Source organism: Epinephelus moara, chromosome 24 (assembly GCF_006386435.1).
Source record: "Epinephelus moara isolate mb chromosome 24, YSFRI_EMoa_1.0, whole genome shotgun sequence".
NCBI lineage: Eukaryota > Metazoa > Chordata > Actinopteri > Perciformes > Serranidae > Epinephelus > Epinephelus moara.
Genome location: NC_065529.1, coordinates 41,943,606 through 41,967,658, shown reverse-complemented (window position 1 = coordinate 41,967,658; position 24,053 = coordinate 41,943,606). Strand labels below are relative to the sequence as shown.

Sequence of the window (24,053 nt, the reverse complement as noted above, 5' to 3'; positions counted from 1 at the left end):
GGGCACCTCGGCAGTGCCCAGGAGGTGAACTGGCACCTCTCCAGCCACCAGTCCACACTCCATATTTTGGTCCGGATGGGGACTCGAACAGGCGACCCTCTGGTTCCCAACCCAAGTCCCTATGGACTGAGCTACTGCCACCCCGCGGCCAAACACTGCTTGGAAAACATGAGGTCAGGCACTGGGTGTTACTTTTGTGCCTTTTCTGTACCAGCTTTCAAGAGCGCGGCGGCAGGTTGCGNATCCCACACTTTGGATTTCCTGCCCGACATGTTATTAACTAGCCTGTGGAATAACCGCAGGTACCAGCCCTGGAATTTAGGCGTCCGAACACTGCTTGGAAAACATGAGGTCAGGCACTGGGTGCTACTTTTGTGCCTTTTCTGTACCAGCTTTCAAGAGCGCGGCGGCAGGTTGCGTCTAAGGTTGCTAAGCAGCCTAAACAAGCATCATATAGCCTATTTAGCTGAAAAAGTGCAGAGCTGATCTTCTTCCAGGCGCTGTAAGTGTGTAGGCCTATCGTCCGTGGGACAGATGTAAAGCTCTGGGTAGCCCTGCACTAACATGATCAACTTTTCCGTATTTATCAGACTGAATATTTACAGAAGAAGGGAAAGGTATCTGTTAGCTGTGATTGGTTTGTAACGTGACTCCTGTCTGAATGCTGAGCATGGCCTCTTCCTGTCTCTGTCCTTTCAAATTAAATTCCCACATGGTTCAGTCATATAGGTTCTGATTTATTTTCACAAGGCACAGCTCCTTGTAGAGTTTCACATTTGCTTGTTTGTATTTTTTTGTGCGACTAAGCAACCAATGAAATCTTGCCAACTAACTACCTCTCTGGTAGACTAACGTTTGGTCGACTATTAGGGGGCAGCCCTACTGTCTACAGGTATACAGATATTGCTTAAAACAGATATATTTCCCCTCTGTTAATAAATTATTCTGTCCACAAAATATCTCTGTCCACACTAGAATGCAAAAACAACTCCAAACACCAACGTTAGCCGTCGTCTGCAGTCTCCCCTCGTCTTAAATTAAGTGTGCAGGCTTTTTCAAAATACCTACTGGAATTTGCTTCACTGTTGATTTCTGCTCACAATAATGACAGAAGAGCTCACTCAAAGATGCAATTGATGCTCTGGACATGGGGAAGTTTTCCTACAACTCCTCATTGACAGCATCCCACTCTGGGATGTATCCCACCATCAGGGTTCAGGCTGATCTGAAACCATTGCCTCTGGCGGACTCTGCCAACAACTCTGCTATTGCTGTTGTTGTTTCTGGCGCATGCTCATTACACAAAGCAACAGTGGGCATCCACAAATTTAGGAGATGAGGTCTTTGTTTCCCAAACAATCCATTTTAGAAGTCTGCACTGATACAAAGTAACCAGAGTTTTGAAAAATTTGCACCGTAGAGGGTGTTTTCAAAAGTCTCCTTTTTAGCGGCCTAAAACCTGTGTGAACTCGAGTTTGCGTGGACGAGAGGCAAAAATGTAAAGGAAAGTATCAATTTTCAAAAATACCTGTGTATGTGTGGACAGGGCTTAAATCCAATACTCACCTTTCTTTTAGCTCTGTTTGTCTTCACCAACTTCTTGAGGTTGAACTTAAGAGTTCAGCCGAGGGAAACATCTGGTTTGTTGGCTGCCAAATTCTCCAATGTGTTCACCAGCTAGTAACCAACTTTGTCTGTGTGCCATTTGTTGCTGGGCCTGCAGCATGCTGTGGGTCTATCTGAGCTCTTTTACAAAAACCAGCTCCCTGCTGCAGCTGGAAATGAGGTCAGTGATAGCAGTGGTTGTAGGCCGGTGTTGCACCATATTCTGTGACCAAACTCTTGTGCTGAAGTCTATTTCCCGTTGATTTGTGTTTCCCCTTGTTTTGATGTGAACCCAACAAGTTAGGCTAATCCCCAACCAGTCATGTGCAACTGCTAACTCAGCCCCAACTTCAGCCTAATCCCTATACCTACTCCAATCCTGATGGCACATAGTGTGGGACCAGTAGCTCACAAATAAGTGAACAAGACTCGGATAAAAACCCAAGCAGTGTTGACCCTGGTCACAACCTGAAGCAGAGATCTATTGTTTTACTCCCTCACCACTGAAGCCCAACTGGCATCCTTTTAATATCTCTTTCAAAGGATGTTTTATATTTAGAGGAGTTAATATTATACTTCCTGTACCCGTGCACCACTAGCTTCACCCTCGGGATGTAGACTGCCCCTTTTTTAACCTAACCCCAGGGCTAAGCTAAGCATTGTCTCAAGACGTTGTGTCGAGAAAACAGCTCCTAATCAGGTCACAGAATGTGCGGAGTTACAGAATTCAGTGTAACACCAGAATCAGCAAGCAATCAGTTTAAAGAGAACCGCAGCTGAGTGATAATTTGCAGTGGGATTATCACTTTGAGTGACACCTTTTACATCACACATGGTTAAACGGTCCACTGTTACCATAACTTTAAGGGTAATTTGACAAACAGAGCCAGCGTCTCATGAAGCCAGTGCTCACGTCGCCTGGAAAAGTTTAATCTACATTTACTTTTCCTGGCGATTCAGCCAAACTCTAAAAAGCCAGAAGAATTTTTTTATTCAATGATTACAGGAATTCACTGTATTCCCAGTGCGTTTCCCGCCTGTGTTGGCGACGGCTCTAACAGTGTCAGTGACATAGCCAGGATGTTCCCCTCTGCTGGCTGGAGATGCCAGCAGTGTTGTGAGGAGCTTGGCTGGCCAGGCTGCCACCCGGCCCTTTGGCTGCTTGTGGTAAACACTGAGCTCTGGGTCTCACTGAGCTAATGAGGGGGGGACTCCCTCTGACACTCTCCTCCCGCTCTTTCTCTTTCACACACACACACAGACTCTGCTCTGTATTCTCCTCTTCCTTCCCCTCTCCTCTCGCCTCTCACATGCATCACCTCACTTTGCCTTGATCGTGATGCCGCTGCTTTTGTTGCTGCGTTTGCGTCACAGGAACTGCAAATCTCATTCTATCTTTTTCTTTCTTTCTTTCTTTCTTTCTTTCTTTCTTTCTTGCTTTTTCTCTCTTTTCCCTCCACCCTCCCTATTATTTCTTCCACTCTTGCCCTCCCACTGAGGAACCGCTGCTGCTGTAATTCACTTCCAATCACTCCCCAAAGGTTGGTGTCAGACAGGGGCCAAAAGTCAATTGGGGTCAGAGACTGTCAGTGGCACATCCCAGTCTCAGGTCAGAGCTGCTGGCGGGAGGAATGGTAGCCAGGGAGAAACATACTTGCCTCCTTTCTCTCATCTGCAGTAAAACAAAGGGACTATGTAGGCATGAAGGGATGTTCTGCGTGCCTTTTAACAAAAAAAATAAAAAATCCACTAAATCAAGGGTAGTTTATAGAAGGCAGTTAATGTTATTGGAAAAAGAAGAGGCTGCAGTTTGGCCACAATAAAACAGCCATGAAGCAGTGAGGGAGTTGCTTGTAGCTTTAATATTTTGCTGAAATACAGTCGGGTTTGAGATGAGCCTCTGTCTTGTTTTTATAAGTTCGGTATCCTCTCAAGGATTGTGAGTCAACAGAGAGCTGTTGCTGATTTCTGGGAAAGAGAAGAGGCTGTTGTTTTGGAACCATAAAGTGTTTTTACAGCAGTATTTTTTTCCTCCTCTTGTTGAACTAGATTTTATTGAATATCCACGTCTTTGCTCATTTTCTGCGTGCATCCTCTGCAATCTCCCCGAGGCAGAGCCATTATGGGGAAGCATCTAATTTGATTACGTTATCAGCACTTATCTGATTTTCTGCCCTCTAAAAGTAGAGACACCCTCTTTGTTGCTGCCACTGTCCTCTCGGGTCCTGTGATGTGTGTGCAACGTTGAACTCTGGGGCCACGGTGAGGTTGTTGCACAGTTCCACCTTGTCTTTGCAGTTGCTCTCGAACAGTGGTTCTGCTTCTTTGCTTTTTCCCTCCTCCATCTCCACCCCCACTCCCATCCCCCATACACTATCTTCAATTTACTCTCTCTCTCCTTCTTCTTATGCATAAATGAGATTTGTCTAGACGGGTGCTGGAGCACCAGCTCTGCAACCACAGGCCTCTGCATAACAAGCTCGTTATGCAAACGTGTCTGATTGGATGGCGCCGTTCCATTGGCTGCCACTGTGATAGAGTGTGTGNTGAGCTATGAGAAAGAGAGAGTGAGAGAGAGAGAAAGAGAGAGAGAGCCAGACACTGCTCAAATTTGGTCACCATGGCAACACAGCCAGGCTGCTGGTAGGGTTGGCGGGCGCTGCGGCAACGTGAGCCTTTCCACTGCGCTACAGAGCAAAACGCCTGTAAGTCCCTCCATGGATCCACACAGGCCTGCTGAGCAACAGGCAGCGAGCGGAGCACAAAGCTGCTGTGCACTAATTCACTCCGTAGCATGTGCACACACATGTTCGCACATGGAAAACCTACATACTGTACATGCATAAAAGGCGTACACACAAAGTTGTCCTCACACAAAAGGGAAAGAAGCACAAATGAAACAGAGAAATTTAAAAAATAGCAACAAAAGACTGACCCAAACCTGCACAAAAATGAATCTTAGGAGCAAAGAAAGATTCAGAAATATACAAACAAATGTGCAAACACATGGTTTAGCTTTAACACTGGGGGGCACACATGTGCAAAGGAGGGTTTGGGCTCCTTCACAAGAGAATTTGCGAGTGTCAAACACTTAATTTCCCTCATTCTGATGAATGTTTATGCACCAATTTGTGTTTCCGGAATCAAATTATGGTGTAAATTTCAAAATAAAAGGCTACATTTTAAATTTATTATGTTGATCTGTTTTGTCCCAGAAGAGGGATCCCTCCTCAGTTGCTCTTCCTAGGTTTCTACCATTTTTCCCCCCGTTAAAATGTTTTTTGGGGGATTTTTTTCCCTTATTCGCTGTGAGGGTCCAAGGACAGAGGGATATCGTATGCTTTAATTTAATTTGCGATATTGGGCTTTAGTAATAAAACTGAATTGAAATTGAATACCTTAATGTTTTTATTGGGCGGGACAAATGCACATGTTGTAAATATTTACGGGGACATGCTCCCTGCACCCCCAAAAATGTACGCCTGTGCACAAACATACTACACACAAGCACACAGACAGTAATGTGAGAGGTGCATACAAAGAGAAACGCCAGATATTTTCCCCTCTCCCTCTTTCTTACTCACACACACACACACACACACACACACACACACACACACACACACACCACCGTGAGCATGCACCAGTGAATTTGTTCATATGCAACACTCTTGATCACACAAACAACACCTGTTAACTGTTAAATCCATATAGCCTTCCAGATGTCTCATATTAAACAGGCAGGATGCAGCTCAGTCCGTGGATCAGCTCTGAGCACTGATTGGCTGCCGCACCGCCCGGAGGTGTTCTGTTTGTTGGTTCACTTTGTTCGTTCAATAAAAGGTGAACGTGCCTCTGCCTCGACATCCTCATCAACTCACCCTGCTAACTGTTGACTCGTAATGTCATGATTTATACATTTCATCACAAGGCGGAAGAATTATAATATTAGGAAAGCAGTGACACTTTGGAGTGATGTAATTTAATTTATGCAAATGCCATCAGGAAGAAGCTTTTATCCAAAGTGCTTTATAGTAGTCTGACAGCATATGTTTTTAGCGTGGGTGGCCTCTGTGGGAGCTCTAATCCCTAACCCTGGCAAAATTAATGCCATGCTTATTTGCCCTATATCATTGAGTTTCATATTTTAATTATCCATATTTCTATCACTAGATTTGAAATTCTGTCTCGGAGGATCGCTCTGAACTGGAGATAGATTTCCTTTGTCCTCTGAATGGTAAAATACAGACCTTGAATTCAGTTTAGACCCAGGAATCTGGCTTTGATGCGTGCTTCAGTCAGTCACAGTCACGTCTCGAGGTAGAGAGCTGAAGTGAGATTCAAAGTCAGATCCTACCTGTTTACATTTATAAAAATAGCTGTTTGGCAGCAGCGCTTGACTGTATCAAAGACATGCGAAGACTGCCTGGGTGAAATTTAATTCAGCACAAATACAGTTGTAGTTTTGTGGAAGTGCGAGTCACGCATACCTTTATCTGCTGGAGAATGAGAGAGATCAGTGAAATCTGAACCTGACATATGCTCCTGTCCTGCTATTGAATACCAAATAACCAATATTGTGCATTTATTTATACATAATATTCATGTGTCCTTGTCAAACTCAGGGAGGAATCCAGCCAAGGGTTGACAGCGACCTGGAGGAGACCTCAGAGGTGGAGGAGGAACGGGAACGGCCAGAAATAGGCTCAGAGAGTGAGAGCAGCGCGTACGGCCCAACCAAAAAGAAGAAGAAGAAACCGAAAGAGAAGAAAGAGAAGAAGCCCAGGAAGAAGAAGAGAGATGAGGAAGATGATGATGATGACGATGATGATGGGAACATGAAAGTGAGTCTTGGTCCATGAGGCTAAAACAGATGACAAATTCTACTTTACTATGAGCCTGTGTATTCTAAATTAAGCTCATTTCGAGGTATGGTGCTAAAAATGTATTAATTTTAGACTCACACTGAATTTCTCTTTATAATAAATTAGATTTTAAGTTCTTTTCACAAACCTCAGGGACATTTTACAGCACTGTTATCTCTGTGAGCATCATTAGCACTGTGTCAACACAGCAACTGGTGCAAAGATAGATAGATAGATAGATAGATAGATAGATAGATAGATAGATAGATAGATAGATAGATACGATAAGATACTTTATTGATCCCCAGAGGGGAAATTCAAGTATCAAAGGCAGCACAAGACAAAAAGACATTAAATAGAATAAGATAAAAGAGAAAGAAATGAAAAATAACGATCGATAAATAAAGGATAAAATAAATAAATAAATAAATAAAATTGTTACATCAAGTTAACACTGCTAAAGGGGTTTGCCGCTCAAAATGAAGCTACTTCCTCACCGGTGCTAGCTGCTAGCTAGCTAACCCTGCTAGCTAGTTATGATTGGCTGGTGCCCGTTGCCTTTATTGGTTATACTGGTGAGGGTTACGCAAGAGGAGCAGGATTGGTAAAGGTTACAATGAGAATGTCAGTGTACGCCAGTCAGAAGCAGAATAAGGCAGCCATTCATTCACCAGCCTAGGACTGACAAATTCGCAAGCGGGTAAGTGGGGACGCGTTGTCCATCTTTTATATAACGTTAGGCTATAGTCTGTGGTGGAGACCAGAAGCTGGGCGCCATGTTTTCGCATGTTAAAGCTGCTAGCTGCCTGTGTGTGAGCTAAGCCGACCGAAAAATAAAATAAAAGTTAAGACATTTATGACACAAAGCTCTGTGAGCATAGTTAGCACTGTTAGCAGCGTCAGCATGGCTAACACGCTAATACGCTCCAGTGGTAATCACTGAATGAGCAATGCTGCTAGCTAGCCAGTGGAGACTGGAGGCNGTTAAGACATTTATGACACAAAGCTCTGTGAGCATAGTTAGCACTGTTAGCAGCGTCAGCATGGCTAACAGTGCTAAGGCATTTAACAGTGCAGAAGGAGTTTTGGGGCAGTCAGGACAATATTACCAGTGGTAATGGGGTCATCCCTATGTTTCCAGGGTTCTATGTTTCCAGGGTTCTATGTTTCCCGGGTTCTATGTTCCCCACTTAACCCTGCAAAAAAGCTTCTATGTTCCCCACTTGCACAAAAAAGCTTCTGTGTTCCCCACTTGGTTGAGCGGGCAACATAGAACCCGGGAAACATAGAACCTTTTTTGTGTAAGCGGGGAACATAGAACCTTTTTTGCAGGGTTAAATGGGGAACATAGAACCCGGGAAACATAGATACGCTCCAGTGGTAATCACTGAATGAGCAATGCTGCTAGCTAGCCAGTGGAGACTGGAGGCCATATTTTCCATTGTTAACACAGCTAGCCACCTGTCGGTCAGCAATGCCAACAGAAAATAAAATAAAAGGCAAGACATCTATGACACAAAAGCTCTGTGAGCGTGGTTAGCACCATTAGTTAACATTGCTGTAAGGGTTTTGGGGCTCAAAATTAAACTGTTTACTAGCTGGGGCGACCTGGGGAGAGCTGGGACAGTTACTACTGTTACTAGCCGCAGGCTAATAGCAGAATGAGTGGCGATGCTAACTAGCCAGCAAGTAGTGCAGAGCGGTAACAGCAAGTTAACTTGTGGAAACTGAAGGCTAGCTGCCACGTTTCTGCATGTTAATGCGGCTAGCTGTCTATCTGCCCACAAAGCCAAAGAAAATAAAATAAAAGGCAAGACATTTAAAACACAAACGCTCTGTGAGCATGGTTAGCACCATTAGCAGCATCAGCACGGCTAGTGGTGCTAACATAGTAAACACTGTTGAGGGGGTTTTGGGGCAGTCAGGACGGTGTTACCAGTGTTAATCACCGAATGAGCGATACTGCTAGCTAGTTCGTGCCCAGCCGATGTGCAGTGATGAGCTACGGCAGCTAGTTAGCCAGTGGAGACCGGAGGCCATGTATCATGTTAACACAGCTAGCCGCCTGTCCGTCAGCAAAGCCAACAGAAAATAAAACAGAAGGCAAGACATTTACAACACAAGATATTCAAATTTTACCACCTCTAAATGGATAGCGCTTCAAAATGCGGTACCAAAGCACACTGAGGCAATGGAGCGCCGGACTATGAGGAAAGCACCTCTTGTATTTCATGTCATACTGGTTAATGAGTGTCAGGCTATATGCAAAATTCACTGAAACTGACATCCCTATTTTTAACATTTATTGACTACTAGTACTCTGAGAAGTTACATATGCATCAACATATACTCTATATTCCATTAATTAGACATGTCATTTTCTAAAATGGCAGAATGTACGACTAAAACTTAAAGATCCCATAAGACTTGCTTTAAGACATATAAAAATGGAATGGAATGATAATTTGTGTGTGATAAGGTTAAAAGTACATCTGCTTCCTTTTTTCATCGAAAAATCTATAAACTATGAAACTGCAAATGTTCATTTCAAAGGTTTATCTACAGTAGTAGACAGAGGATCTCTCCTATTTCACTTAAAGCTCCATCCTCAGTGTATGTGCACTGGAGGCTCCAAGTTTCCACATCACAGCCCAGGCTCAGTACGCTAGACAAAGAAAGAGACCACACAAGATTTGAATTAATTCAAACCACATTTGATTTGAAACTAAGGCAAAAACAGCAGTATAACATCTGTAGTCTATAGGTGGTGGTTGCAATTTTGAATGTATATGTGGTGTTGTGAAGGCAAAACAAAGACGAAACTCAAACCAAAAGGGGAGAGCACATCATTTCCATTCAGAGAAAAACTGGCATTGGCCTGGAGGGGAAGTTTGAAAATATGGTGTTGTGCAGTCCAACAATGTAATAAAACCTCAGACTCTTTTTATCCAAAAACACTGCAACAATTAAACACAACAGTTAAAAATAGTCTGTTTATTTTATTGTTCAGGATGGCTATTCCTAAAAGGGGTATTATTGGTAAACTATTAACATTTATTAAATGAATACTTCATCCTACCAGTTACAATTTGTATCCGTTACTGACCTCATGTTACATTAACGTCACAAAGTAGACTTTGTTTTTTGTGCGTGCCTCTTTGGTGAGTGAAGAATCCAAAAATGGAGAGTCATAGTGGTCTGTCTTTAACAAAGGCTAAACTTTATCCAAACTTGTGCAGTGTAATCCAAGCCTCATTTTTCCAGTAATATGCTCAGTACTTCCAAAACAGACAGCTCTTTCTGACGGGTAACTGAACTAAAACAGTACAACATGTACAGGTACAATGGTATGCTTTCTTCAAAGCCAGACTCCACTGACAAAAACAATCATTTTACCTTACTGAACACAGGAGCTGCTGGTCTACCACTGCCTTGATAAGTAAGTTTGATTGCATTATTGTGTGACATTGGTGTTTTAAAGGGTTACTTTGGATTCAGTAAAGTCCCTGTTTTTGTCAATGGAGTCTGGCTTCAAAGAGAGCATAGATAAGTTTTACTTTTAGTTCAGTTCCCCATCAAAAAAGTCTGTTTGTGAAATACTGAGCATACGACTAGATAAATGAAACTTGGATTATACTGCTCAAGCTGTGTGAGAGTTTGTAAGTGGATTTTTTGATATTGCTGTGTTACACAGGGTGAGTAATTGATTTACAGATGATTATTTGGGGGTGAAATATTCCTTTAAACATTATTTAACATTTGAATTATGATCTCTCCCATCTGAATTTCCATAGGAACCTAAATCATCCAGCCAGTTGATGCAGGAGTGGGGTCTGGAAGACGTTCAGTACGGCTTCACGGAGGACGACTACAAAACCATCACGAACTACAAGGCTTTCAGCCAGTTCCTCAGGCAAGTATCTAATTTTGTGTCTGGATTATCTTCCTGTGCTAACTGCTCTGTTCTGCCTCTGTTTCTGTGGATTGTCAGAAACCCTCACTGACACTTCCAACAAAAACTCCACAGTGAGAGCAGAGTGTGGTGTGACGAGCAAACACTGCTCTTTTTGTTTGTGCTAGAAAGCTCGGCTGTTGTAAAGAGTCTGTCTCACCTGGGGCTGTCTGGCTCGGCTAAGCCTCTGCTCCGACAAAGTGGAGCATGAGCTCCTGCAGTGCCCCCTGTGAGTAGTCAGCTGCTTACTGGATGCCTGTGACAGCCGGGAGGCTATGGGACTCGGTGCTCTGACCCACTATCTTTCACAGGCCAGCGTGCCAAACCTCAAGCTGCTGCCTGACAAATCACAAACATGACATACACACAGCAAAGCAGGGAGAACAAAACTTAAGGGGCAGTGGGATGTCAGCAAATCAAGACCCAGTTCCCTCCAGTGCTGAGGGAAGTAGAAATTACATCAACGGGAATGAAGTGTGACATAATAAAGCTGCCATTGTTGTCTCCTCTCTTCCCCCGGTTTTACTCAGGCCTCTCATTGCCAAGAAGAACCCGAAGATTCCCATGTCAAAGATGATGACAGTGTTAGGGGCCAAGTGGCGAGAGTTCAGTGCCAACAACCCGTTCAAAGGCGCATCTGCCACCGCTGTGGCTGCCGCTGTGGCTGCCGCCGTGGAAACGGTTACCGTGGCACAGCCGACATCTGTCAGCAGCAGCCAGCCGAGCTCTCAGCTGGGGCCAATCAAAAAAGCCAAAACCAAAGAGGGAAAGGGTAAGGCCTAGTGAACCGTGACTGAACACATATTCTTAGAAGTAATAGCGGGAACGCCACTCGGTTAACGGGTCTTTGTGTCTCAGGGCAAGGAGTTAGGAAGAGAAGCAAGACTGTGAAGGAGGTGAAGAAGAAACCCAAGCCGAAGAAGACCAAATCAAAGTCGGGCCAAAGTGGGAAGAAGAAGAAAGCATCCTCGGTATGTCTTGGTTTTTTTTTTCCAGAACCATCTTCCTCTGCTCATTCATCCTGCGAGCTCCTCACTACACTATATTTTCAATGGCATCAAAGTGACCAGACTGTTTACTGCGCTTACTTTGAAAGTTGGTTTATTTTAATTCTTTTGAGTAGCTCTGAGCTTTTTAGTTTGTGTGTGCGTGTGTGGTTTCTAGAGCGAGGAGGACTTCCTGGAGGAGTCAGACTTTGATGACATCAGCATCCACAGTGCCTCTGTGCTTTCTGATACCTCGGGGGCCGCCACCAAGAAAAAGGCCCGACGTGGGCGGAAAAAAAGGAAAAGTATGTTTACTGTCTACACACGCCATGCTCTGTGGTGGGTTTTTTTCCCTCCAAAATCCCATTTAAATCCCTCAGAACCAGACTGTTTGACTATGGGTAACGAGGAAATTAAAATTTATTTTTTTAAGCTGTATTTGTTTTGGGAATGTTTTCCGAAGGCAGATGCTCTTTCTCAGCAGCTATTGCCCTCACGCTCATAGAGTCCCGTGCACATTTAGAGCTCACTCACAGTAATGTGTAAATAGTTTAAATCCTATAGTGTTGATAACAGATGCATTCAAGTACATTTCTGTATGTGGGAATCGCCCATGTTTGCCTCTTCCTTTACCTGCTGCAGAGGAAGATGGTGATGGTTATGAGACGGACCACCAGGACTACTGTGAGGTTTGCCAGCAGGGCGGAGAGATCATCCTGTGTGACACCTGTCCCAGAGCGTACCACCTGGTCTGTCTGGACCCTGAGCTGGAGAAGGCTCCCGAGGGCAAATGGAGCTGTCCACACTGTGTGAGTACATGGGTTTAATATAACAATATATAACCTGCTAATGTGGTCATCTGTGAGAATGTCTCTACCACCGTTGCTTGAAATGGAGCGACACCTGCGAGCTAGTTCAGGCAGTCAACTCGAGCTGCACTGATTCATACACACACATTGTACGTCACTCTCCATATGTCATCTACAAACACACCCATCCAATTCGGTGGTCTATTTAAGCTGCAAAATCCTCCCAGTTGAGTTGTCTGACTGATCAAGGCTATTCAAGGAAGGCTGGAAGATGCATTTTGACCCCATGGGAGCTATGGGGTATGATATAAGCGCAGTGTAATTGGAGCTACGATGTTGGAGGGTTGCAGCAGACAGCGCTAGAATTAAAGGGATGGCGTCCACTCAGGTGCTCTTCGGTTGCACTCTTATTAGCCTCCTTATGTGCATTCAGCCTGACACAAATTTTGGGTGTACTCAGTTGGATGGCAGCCGATATACAATAGAACATTTGCAGACTTTTTCAGTTGGTACAAAATTGTAATTCTCACCCATATCTTTAATTTCATACAAAAATATTATGACGCAATGCTGACTGTGGACGCCTCAGCGAACAAATTAATCACTGTGTTCTATGATATTACGGAATCTATTGAGCCTTTCGGCAAGTACAGACCAGATTTCACTGCACGTGTGTTGTACCCAAATAGTATGATGTGATATGACGCTTAGACTTCTTCTCTTTTTAACCTCCTTGATTTTTGTATGCCCGCCACCACAGACACAAAGAGTATAGAAGCGGATCAAGAGAGAGACCCGCCCCCTCTTTCTCTAACACAAACTAAACTCAGATCAAACTATAAAACTAGACAGTGCTGATCAAATATAAACCAAGATTATGTTGCTGTATTTCTTATCTTTGATCTAAAATGTCTTCAGAAGCATATTTTAGTGCACTGTTACGGCCTATTTACACCAGATGCGTGTTGGTTGCGTCTCTGCTCCGGCACGGTAGCAGAGCCAATAGGATTCAGTTCTAGTCAATGTGTGTGTTTCCACCGGCTGCAGCTGTGCTGTGTTCCGGCTCTGTCTCAGCACAACGCAGCAATTCAGCACAGAGCAGATCGTGCGGGGCAGGAAGTCGTGCACAGAAACAAAATAAAACATCTGGTTAATTTTCAAAATAAAATACACAGTGTTCACGGCGGATCATATTCCCCTGCACTACACCTTGAAAACTACAAAATGGGCAGAGGCAGGCCTGAAGTCCAGTAACCAGTGCTGCCGTTCCACAATGGACACGCATCCAGTGGAAATCCGGCGTTAGGCTGTAATACAAGAATTCGTGAACTTGAAGTGGGCACCATACTGTTTCTTGTACTGTAAAAATGGAGGCTGAAAAAACTGAGATCAAACTGTAAAACTTAGCAGTGCTGATCAAATATGAATCAGTATTCTGGTACAGCATTGCCTATTTATCACTTTAAATGTTTCCAGAAAGATATTTTAGCTTGCTAATTTGAGATTGTTACCAGCCGGCCACCATGTTGTTTCCTGTGTCAAATGAACAAGCTTGCATTACGTCACCCACCAGCAGGAGCCTATTATTGGCGGTGCAGTGTGTTCTACTAGTTGTAGGTTTTCTACTTCTTGACCAAAAGCAAATGCCACAGTTCTTTTCCTCTATTTTCTCTGGTCATAGAGAACCAAATTCAAAAGTATTTGATTTGCGTCTTTCTACCACATAGACAGCCCAGTTTTATGATAAGACTCTCTAGAGTCTCTCCAGCAGTGAAACACTTCTTTCAGCATTTGAGTGTCTTTAATGTCGTACTTCATTTCCAGTGACATGTTGTTTTCTTAGTTTTGACAACCCTGGCTTGAGACTGCCATGGTACTAAGACATCTTCCACCATATGTTATGACACCACATATGTCAGTTTCTCATGATGTATGTACATGTTTGAGCTTCATGGTAATGTTCTGAATATTCTGTTTAAACAACACAAGTATGCTGGGATATTTGTGAGGGTGTGTGCGATCTTTTATTACCTCCGCCAAGGAGGTTATGTTTTTGCCGGCGTTGGTCTGTTTGTCTGTTTGTCTGCAAAGTAACTCAAAAAGTTCTGAACGGATTTTGATAAAATTTTCAGGAAAGGTTGATAATAGGACAAGGAACAGATGATAAAAATTTTGGTGGTGATCGGTTGAAGCGAAGTGGATAAAATAATAAAATGGCGGGAAATCGGAGCTGCTTGGCGGAGGTCTGCGCTCTGCGAGTGCTCTAGTTTGGACTTTAATCATCAGCAGTGGAACTGAACCTTTTTGGCTTGTGACCCCTTAAAGTGTAGTCTAACTAACTAAAACCCCCCAATACTGGCTGCATATGTACTAGTTGGGAATAATTCTGCCAAAAATCTACTGTACTTTTCTCAGTCTTTCATTTGAGTCATTTTTAAAGGCACACAGAGGTAAAAGTATCCAGTATTATACAGGGAAAAGGTAAATATATTGAGAGGCAAGCAAAAACATGTTGGTGCCGTCAATTTATTTTGACTTAAAGTGCTTGTTTTGCCACTGACAGGCTCAGATTATTATTATAAGTGTCTAACAACATTATGAAAATGATTCCTACAGAGATCTTTTGTTAAAGAGTAGGATTCTTTTTGTTTCACCAGTCCTGAAACTGTTATCACCAAACTCACCAGACTCCATTTAAATAAACAGTAATGTTAGTGTACATAGAGCCAACATATCTTTTCATCTATCTGAATGAACTAAGGGTTCATTACAAGCAAACCTGAGTTGGTGATTGTTGGAACAGTGGAAAGACAAACTAAGAAAGCTTCTGTGAGTTTTATTTTTTCCCGCTGACTTTGAATGAAGCGTGTTTTACAATTATAAAATTACTGTTTATTCACATGGAGTCTGGTGGGCTTGGCGATTATAATTTTGGGGCTGTTTCTGGTTAAAAAACAAAGGTCTATATCTGCAGGGTTCCTTTTGTTAAATTGTGAGACACTTAGAATAACAATCTGAGCTATTCAGTGGCAATACTAAGCACTTTAAGTGGACGTAAATTGATGGTACGCACATGCCCCAAATGGTTACATCACCGTCTGCAGCAGTCTTGCTCAGTACTGGAACAATTTCAAAAACTGTTGTTCCCATTAGTCACTTAGACACAAAACATGGGAAAATAAGGTCAAGGCTCAAAAATACTGAACTAACCCTTTAACGTGTCCTTGTAGGAATAATGTGGGTTTGCTTTCTTTGACAAACAACAAGGTTGGTAAATTTAATTGAGCTGTATTTAACCCACTGCTACAACCTTCACCACCTGTGTCCCTCAGGAGAAAGAGGGCATCCAGTGGGAGGCCAAAGACGAGGAGGAAGAAGAGGAGGAGCCAGCAGGCGAGGAAGAGGACGACCACATGGAGTTTTGCCGAGTGTGTAAAGATGGAGGGGAGTTGCTGTGTTGCGACACCTGCCCATCTTCCTACCACATCCACTGCCTCAACCCACCTCTCCCCGAGATACCCAACGGGGAGTGGTTGTGTCCACGCTGTATGGTGAGCTCTACATTTCAGCCCAAATACTCTCATGTTTTGGATGAAAAACAATGTCTAGTTGATCGTGGGTATGTTTAGTTTGTTTTATTCATTTATTTGAGAATATATTTATTACCATTTTTGACGTACAACTCAGAACAAAGCAGCTCTGACATGACATGACAAATAAAATGAGTAGTTAAAAATAAGAAAATAAGAATTAAAAAATAGTGGGCATTACATCTATCCCCAACCTTCATCACCTCCTACAACCACACAAAGCCAGAAACAAACAAACAAACAAAAACGAAACCCCTATAATATGGAAGATGACAGTGTAGGTCCAATGCACTTTAAGTAAGGGTCCCACTTTATAAAAAGCCTCTGTTTACTTTAGTTGTATTAATTTGCACATACATTTATTTAGAAAATACAGTAAGAATTCAGAGTTTAAATATTATGCAGGATAGGTTAGAAACCAAAAATGGCATCTGGAGATACCTACCCTATTAATAAATAGCACTCATGTTAAATAATGATAATAAAAAAAAGACAAAAACAAAGATTGCATAATTAATCAGAGTTTCAAAAATAAGCCGTAATACAAAATTAGAGGCTTTTGCCTTTAATGAACAGGACAGAGTGAAATGGGGTGAGAGAGAGAGAGAGAGAGGGGTTGACACGCAGCAAATGGTTTTCAAGCCAGAGTCAAACCTGCAAAATTAAAATCCTTTTGAGAATATTTTTAAATAACAATAATTTAGATGTTGATTTTAGTGATGGAAGGGGGTTGTTACAAAGACAAGGTTCTTTGTATTTCAATAAAAGCAGCATTTGTGCAACCAAACCTCATTCTGTGATTTTAAAATATATGAAATACAGATAAAATAGAAAGAGTAACGCTTCCTTCTAACATTTGTTTTTTTGCAAAGTGCATTTGTGTGTGTGTGTGCGCGCGTTTGTATTTACGTTTGATTTGGGTGAAGTGGAAAGTGAATCCCATTTTCTTTTGTACCGTACACACGATGATTTAAGAGAGTTAATGTTCCATGAAATGGCTCGACAAAACCCTGAAATATTCTGCTGTACAAACGAGCCAAAATTTGAACAGCTGTTTAATTTTGATGTGTTTAAGTTTGCTGTTAACTTTGTCTCAAACGCCTGGAAAAGAAGACAAGATAGATTATTTAATTAGCATAAATTCAAACGTTTGCCAGTACGATGTAGTAAACGTTCCTGTCAGTGATTTATGAATTTTATTTTACTCAGTGAAGGTATGAAGATTAAACTGTGAAAGGCGCTTCAGCGGCTTTTTTATTTTTGGACTCTCTCCGTCACTTAAATGCTCTCTGGTCCTGGCACATATGAATTTAAGGTGTCTTGTGAGCCCATGTGGGTGGGGCATAGTATGACACAATAATAAAAATGTATTTCATTCATATATAAATACATTGAAATGTCTCTGTAGCTCCTGATTGTGAGCTGTGAGATGAAAACTCCATGTAAGGATGAAATGGTAAAAAGGGAGACAACAGTTAATGTACAGTTAGTATTTTATATGAGTAACCATGGCAACATAAGTATGTAGTCATACTCCTGGTGCATCGTTCTCTTGTGCTGTGATGATCTTTTGTCTGCTTTTTTATCTGTCTCGCTGAGATAAAAATCTGGCTTTTGGCTAAATTTGACACATTTACAGTGCATCATATCGATGCTGATTAAAGTGTGTTGACCCTGATGAATCAGTGATGAGGTATGAAGTGTGATTATATAATTGTGAGCTGGTTTGTGAGGTGGTGAGAGGACCAAATTAAGAGAAAGGTCACCTTTACAGTGAGGTTTCAGAGCTCATATCAAAGGCATTTCAAGCTAGCAGTTTGAGCTATTCAATTAGCCTGTTTATGTTTAAAAGCTACAGTTTGGTAGCTTTGATTAAAAATAATAATGTCATATTTGCTGAATATGTCATTATATTCACACAGTCGTACATGAGACAGAAAAATCAGGCTCCTCCTCTCACTCCTTGTGCTTCTAATGGTATTTACTAGAAGTAACTGCAGCTGAAGGAAAAGGACCAATCAGAGCAGAGGAGTCTATAACGCAACTTTCAGCCATTTCAGTCACTGCTTGTGACCTGCAATCAAACTTTCAAATTAGTCAGCCTGATCAAATATAGGTCAAGATTCTGTTCTTGCATTCTTGCCTCAAAGGTTTTCAGAAACATATTTCAGTGAACTGTTTAGCTGTAAAATGAGAAAGTTTGTGGCTGCTATGTTGAAAACAGTCACGCTGAAATGAAGCACCGCCCACTGGCCGGTCAAACTTTCGCATTTTGCAGCTAAACAGAACACTAAAATAAAGGGCTGTCCCAAGTACCATTTTTTAGGGGTGTAAATCACTAGTTTCATCACCATATGATATTTTATCAATTCTTTGGACAAGGATATCTTATATATGTATAATAGATAATATTTGCCGATATTACAAAGTTATCTGCAACAATACGATTTCAATTCAGTGTGATTCAGGGGCCTGCAATCAATATGCGACGATATTATATGCTGTTTTTTGCTAGTCACCCATTAATAAAATAAGCATGTTTACACTGCAGAAATTAGCCTACCAGCTAGTGGAATTTTCAGCTGTGTGCCAATCAAGTGCTTGCTGTGAATAGCGCTGCTGGTGATTGGTCGGATGGCAGAAACTTGAGATTGCTACTGTGCAGGGTCTGGCTTCCGATGACATCACCAGTGCAAGATGGCAGCGGCTGTGTCCAGGATATTTTGGCTTCATTTTTGTACAGTGGGAGGGAGTGGAGACACGTCATCCATCTACACACACATATACATATATATATATATATATATATATATATATGTGTACAGTCATTGGGTCAAACTGTTAAACTACGTGGTGCTGATCAAATATGAATCAAGATTCTGTTACTGCACTGCCTTTTTCTTGCTTGAAATGTTTTCAGAAACATATTCAGTGGTGCTTCGTTTTGGCTTGACTGTTTCCAACATCATGCCCGGATCCCAAACTCTCATTTTACAGCTAAACAGTACACTAAAATATGTTACTGAAAACGTTTAAGGTGAGAAATAGACAATGCAGTGACAGAATCTTGATTCATATTTGATCAGTAAATCGATACATCGATCCAGACTGATGGATCGCTACACCCCTATCATTTTTGGAGCTTTGAACTTTCAGTGATAATTAACTGCAAATATTCAAAGCTTCGAAGGGTAGTGACAGGACTTGGGCCAGGAGTGGGAAGGTGATCATATTCATATATGCCAATCAACCACCTGAACTTGACCCGATTTTGGTAGGACTTAGCACTTTAAACAAATTTCTAAGAACTTGAAATGCCATGAGTCGGACCGCATCACTGGATGCAAAGCAAACACATCACTACAGTTGTGAGTGGTGGATAACCTGCCACAATTCGTCTCACCTGTTCCTTTTCCACGTCAGACAGACAGTTATTATAGCAGGGGTCCATGACTGCGCTGAGGACACTGGCCTTTACTGGTGAAAAATACTAAACAAAAAACGAAGAATCCGAAAACTGATTTGGACGCAGATAACCATGGCAACGGTTGAAGCTTTGAAACATTTGAGTCAAAGCTACTAAAATATGTTTCTGAAAACATCTAGTGTGAGAAATATGCAATGCAGTAAAAGAATCTTGATTCATATTTGATGAGCGCTGCCTAGTTTGACAGTTTGACTGCAGTTCATGAGCAGCGACTGACATGATTGGCAGCTGCATTTAGAGACTCCTTGGCTCTAATTGGTTGTATTTGTTAAAGTGCGGTAAGGCCATTGAAAGCAATACAAGGAATCAGAGGAGCATGATTTGTTTTTACAGATCAGGTCTCAGGCCACAACCACAGCTTCAATGACACTGTATATTGACATGAAATAAGATTCCAAGGGAGCCTGTCTGAGGGACGCATGTGTTGACCCCATTGATACTTTACCTGCTCCAAAGCCCTCCTCATTTTCAAGATTTTCCTGTGCATTGCTGCTTTGACACAGGTATAGATAACTGCATCTATCACAGCACCTCTCCTGTTTCTTTCTTAGTGCCCTCCCCTCAAAGGTAAGGTCCAAAAGATTCTCCACTGGACATGGGGAGAGCCCCCGTTGCCAGCTGAGCTGCCTGCGGGCCCTGACGGCAAGCCAAACGATCCACTGACCAAGCCTCCGCTCAAGGGCCACCCAGAGAGGGAGTTCTTCGTAAAGTGGGCTGGCCTTTCATACTGGCACTGCTCCTGGGTCAGCGAGCTGCAGGTGAGACACCAGAAGTAGGTCCAAACTCAAATTAACATTTCTGCTCTCTTTTGGCCCGCAGGAACGACAGTACGTGGCCACTCTGCTTAAAGTGTAACTCACACATCGAGCCAAGAGAGATTTTTCACTGGACCTTTTTTGCTGTTTAATTTGAAACGATAATGCATGTTCCTTAAGCCATTTAGCTGTCAGTCAAAGAAATGCCAAGAGATATACGTGCACATTGTTTCACATGTCCACCCATTCAAACTGCAATCACAATTACTAAGCAATTCAGAGCACTCAAACCTGGCTGACATTTAATTTAATGATGTCTGAACAATTGCTTGTGTTTAGATTTGGCCCGGGAGAAGCCGTCCTTTCTTTCCTAATTTATTTTGTATCCATCTTTCCTTCCATTCTGGAGCTTGAAGTAGTTAATCAAATTAGTCTCGATACCATGGATAGGTGATGTGTTGCAGTCTTGTGAGAAAGACTCATTGCCAGAGGTGGTGCTGAATGAAACTGAGCAGAATTGATTGTTTTGTTCCGTCTGTGGTTTTGTTGTGCAGTTGGAGCTTTACCACACGGTCATGTATCGCAACTACCAGCGCAAGAACGACATGGACGAACCGCCGCCGTACGACTACGGCTCCGGAGAGGAGGAGCTCAACAGTGAGAAGAGGAAGAGCAAAGACCCCCAGTACGCTGTGATGGAGGAGCGCTTCTACCGCTACGGCATCAAACCAGAGTGGATGGTTATCCACCGGATAGTCAGCCACAGGTGGCTACTCACAGTTACACAAACTCACATCAGGGCTCAGACACTGTTTTAATTGTGAGAATCCAGATGTTTTATGGATTTGAAGTTCTTGACAGTAAGCTCGTGCTCAGTTCAGGCGTCATCTTGCTTTTATGTGCTCCGTAATATCACATTATAGATGGAGATTATTCTTCACGGCACAGCGTATTTCGGAATGTAGGAGATCCTGGGGGGGGGGGTTTGAAATCACAGGAGATGCATAGCGAGGGACAGCACAGAACATTTTTCTCTCCAAACAGACCAACAGCACATTATTTCCCATGTGTACAGACACGTATACAAGACAGAATCACTTTATAGTGCAATCATAAGTTTTGCTATATGAGATATACTCTGGAATTCAATCATACATTTAAAAAGTTGCTCTAAGTTTCAGCCCTGTCACTTTGCAGATACGAATCCGTTAATGACAATAAGGGACTTTTATGTGATTTTGTATTAAATTTGTGTCATGTCTAATCAACAAATGTCATTAGAGGAGCTTTAAGCTGTTGTTGGTAACTTTGTATTTGCTGAATCTGTCACTACATCCACACAGTAGCACATGAGACAGATAGTCTGTGAAAAAAATCATGTTTTTTCTCGGAGTGCTTCTAATGGCACTTGCTAGAATCCACCACCTGAACAAAAACAACCAATCAGATCCAAGGAGTCTCTAACACAGCTGTCAGTCATGTCAGTCACTGCTTGTGAACTGTGGTCAAACTGTTAAACTATGCAGTGCTCATCAAATATGACTCAAGATGCTGTTACTTCATTGCCTATTTCTTACCTTAAGTGTTTTCAGAAACATAGTTTAATAAGTTTGACTCAAATTTTTTGCAAAGCTTCAGTCATTGCCATGGTAATCAACGTCCAAATCAGTATTCATTTTTGGTTTGTTTTTCACCAGTAAACTGGTGGAGGAGCCTGAAAGAAGGTGGCAAGTGTCAGACACAAAAGGTATAGGTGAGACGTACTGCGGAAGGTTATCGACGGCTGGCAACTGTAGTGATGTGCTTGCTTTGCATCCAGTGATGCGGCCTGATTTGTGGCATTATGAGTTATTAAAAACTCGCCGAAAGCGCTAAGTCCTACCAAAGGCTGGTCAAGTTTGGGTGGTAGATTATTGTATATGAATATGATCACCCCCGGCCCCCCACCCCTGGCCCGAGTCCCGACGCGTCCCATCGAAGCTTTGAATATTCCTAGGTAATTATCACTTAAACTTCAAAGCTCCAAAAATTATAGGGGTGTAGCGATCTAGTATGGAGTGTGGATCGATATATTGATTCACTGATCAAATATGAATCAAGATTCTGTCACTGCATTGTCTATTTCTCACCTCAGATGTTTTCAGAAACATACTTTAGTGTACTGTTTAGCTGTAAAAAGAGAGTATGTGACCCAGGCGTCATGTTGGAAACAGTCAACCCAAAACGAAGCACCACTGAATATGTTTCTGAAAACATTTCAAGCAGGAAAAAGGCAGTGCAGTAACAGAATCTTGATTCATATTTGATCAGCACCACGTAGTTTAACAGTTTGACCCAATGACTGCATATATATAGATGTGATGACGTGTCTCAACTTCCTCCCACTGTACAAAAATGAAGCCAGAATATCCTGGACATGGCTGCTGCCATCTTGCACTGGTGATGTCATCGAAAGCCAGACCCTGCACAGTAGCAATCTCAAGTTTCTGCCATCCGACCAATCACCAACAGCGCTATTCACAGCAAGCACATCGATTGGCACACAGCTGTCAATCATGATGTCAAAGCCCCTTTTTACAGCGTTAAGAAAGTAATTAAAAGTAAACTTATCAGAAAACAGAACACTTGAACAAACATCAGTGTGAAAAAAGTGTTTTGGTGTGTACTTTAGTTGAGTTTTTAGTTGGTCCATGTCCCATCAGCTAACATGTAGGGGGCGGGGTTTATGACCTATACTGCAGCCAGCCACCAGCGGATGATTGAGATGTTTTAACTTCACTTTTGAGGGGCTGTCATGTTGTCCATCTTTATACATAGTCACTACAAGGAGCAGTGATTGACATGATTGACAGCAGCGAAAGAGACTCCTCAGCTCTGATTGGTTCTTTGCATAATTTCCTTATTTCTCCTCTGGGATCAATAAAGTATATCTGATTCTGAGTTTGATTTTCGGTGGATTCTAGCAAATGACGTTAGAAGCAATTCAGTTAGGAGAAGGAGGAATGGGAGGAACATGATTTTCTCATGTCCTAATGTGTGGATACAGTGACAGTTTCAACAAATATGACAAAAAGTTATTTTTATAAAAGCCCTGAACTCTGTGTTTCTGTTTCTGTAGTTTCGATAAGGATGGCGATGTGCATTACATGATCAAGTGGAGAGACCTGCCCTACGACCAGTGCACCTGGGAGGTGGATGACTTCGACGTCCCAGAATATGACAGTCATAAATCGTCTTACTGGGACCACAGGTTTGTTAGCAGCATTAACAAGTTATTTGAGCCATAGCTGTTCCTAATAATGTGGTGATGATGAGTAGAACGAGTCCCGGCACTCACAGATTAACAAGGCAAATGCTGCTGTTTCCTCTCTGCCCTGCCCTCTCTCTGTGATGCCCCCCAGCTTGAACTGTTTGGCTCATTATGCTGCTGCAATTATTTGACAGGGAGCAAATACTAGGGGAGGACCAACGCCCCCTGGTGGTGAGGAAAGGAAAGAAACTCAAAGACGACCATCCAAAGAGGGAGGTCCCTCCTGATGCTCCTATCATAGATGTAAGTTGGGATATTTAGATGCAAAGAAATCCAATGAGTTACCTGGGTTTTTTTTTCTGGAAATACAAGACTCTACGCCAGCTGATTATCATGATTCAGCTTGATAAAGGTGCTGTTCCTTTTATTCCTGTTTACCTTGGGCTAAATGTTGCTCACATCTTTCACACTAATCCATGTAATCACTTTACAAAATGCTCCCGTGTTCTCATATCACCAGCCAACCATCAAGTTTGAGCACCAGCCGTGGTACATTAACGCCACTGGGGGAACTCTGCACCCGTATCAGCTGGAAGGCCTGAACTGGTTGAGGTTCTCGTGGGCGCAGGGCACAGACACAATCCTGGCCGATGAGATGGGCCTCGGAAAGACGGTGCAGACAATAGTGTTTCTCTACTCACTCTACAAGGAGGTGAGGGTGCAAGAATGTCCTCTTTTATTATGTCTGAGTGCA

General features: G+C 42.5%; 1 protein-coding gene across 1 annotated transcript in view; it reads left to right on the top strand.

The window, feature by feature from the left end:
* The window catches only part of chd5 (chromodomain helicase DNA binding protein 5), a 67,802-nt gene that overhangs the window by 11,276 nt on the left and 32,473 nt on the right, over nucleotides 1-24,053 (top strand). The window contains exons 3-14 of the mRNA XM_050039071.1: nucleotides 6,231-6,449; nucleotides 10,265-10,383; nucleotides 10,953-11,194; nucleotides 11,281-11,393; nucleotides 11,587-11,713; nucleotides 12,051-12,217; nucleotides 15,550-15,768; nucleotides 19,846-20,052; nucleotides 20,604-20,815; nucleotides 23,168-23,299; nucleotides 23,494-23,602; nucleotides 23,820-24,011. Of these exons, the coding sequence (XP_049895028.1) occupies nucleotides 6,231-6,449; nucleotides 10,265-10,383; nucleotides 10,953-11,194; nucleotides 11,281-11,393; nucleotides 11,587-11,713; nucleotides 12,051-12,217; nucleotides 15,550-15,768; nucleotides 19,846-20,052; nucleotides 20,604-20,815; nucleotides 23,168-23,299; nucleotides 23,494-23,602; nucleotides 23,820-24,011 (2,058 nt within the window). The remainder of the gene's footprint in view (nucleotides 1-6,230; nucleotides 6,450-10,264; nucleotides 10,384-10,952; nucleotides 11,195-11,280; nucleotides 11,394-11,586; nucleotides 11,714-12,050; nucleotides 12,218-15,549; nucleotides 15,769-19,845; nucleotides 20,053-20,603; nucleotides 20,816-23,167; nucleotides 23,300-23,493; nucleotides 23,603-23,819; nucleotides 24,012-24,053) is intronic.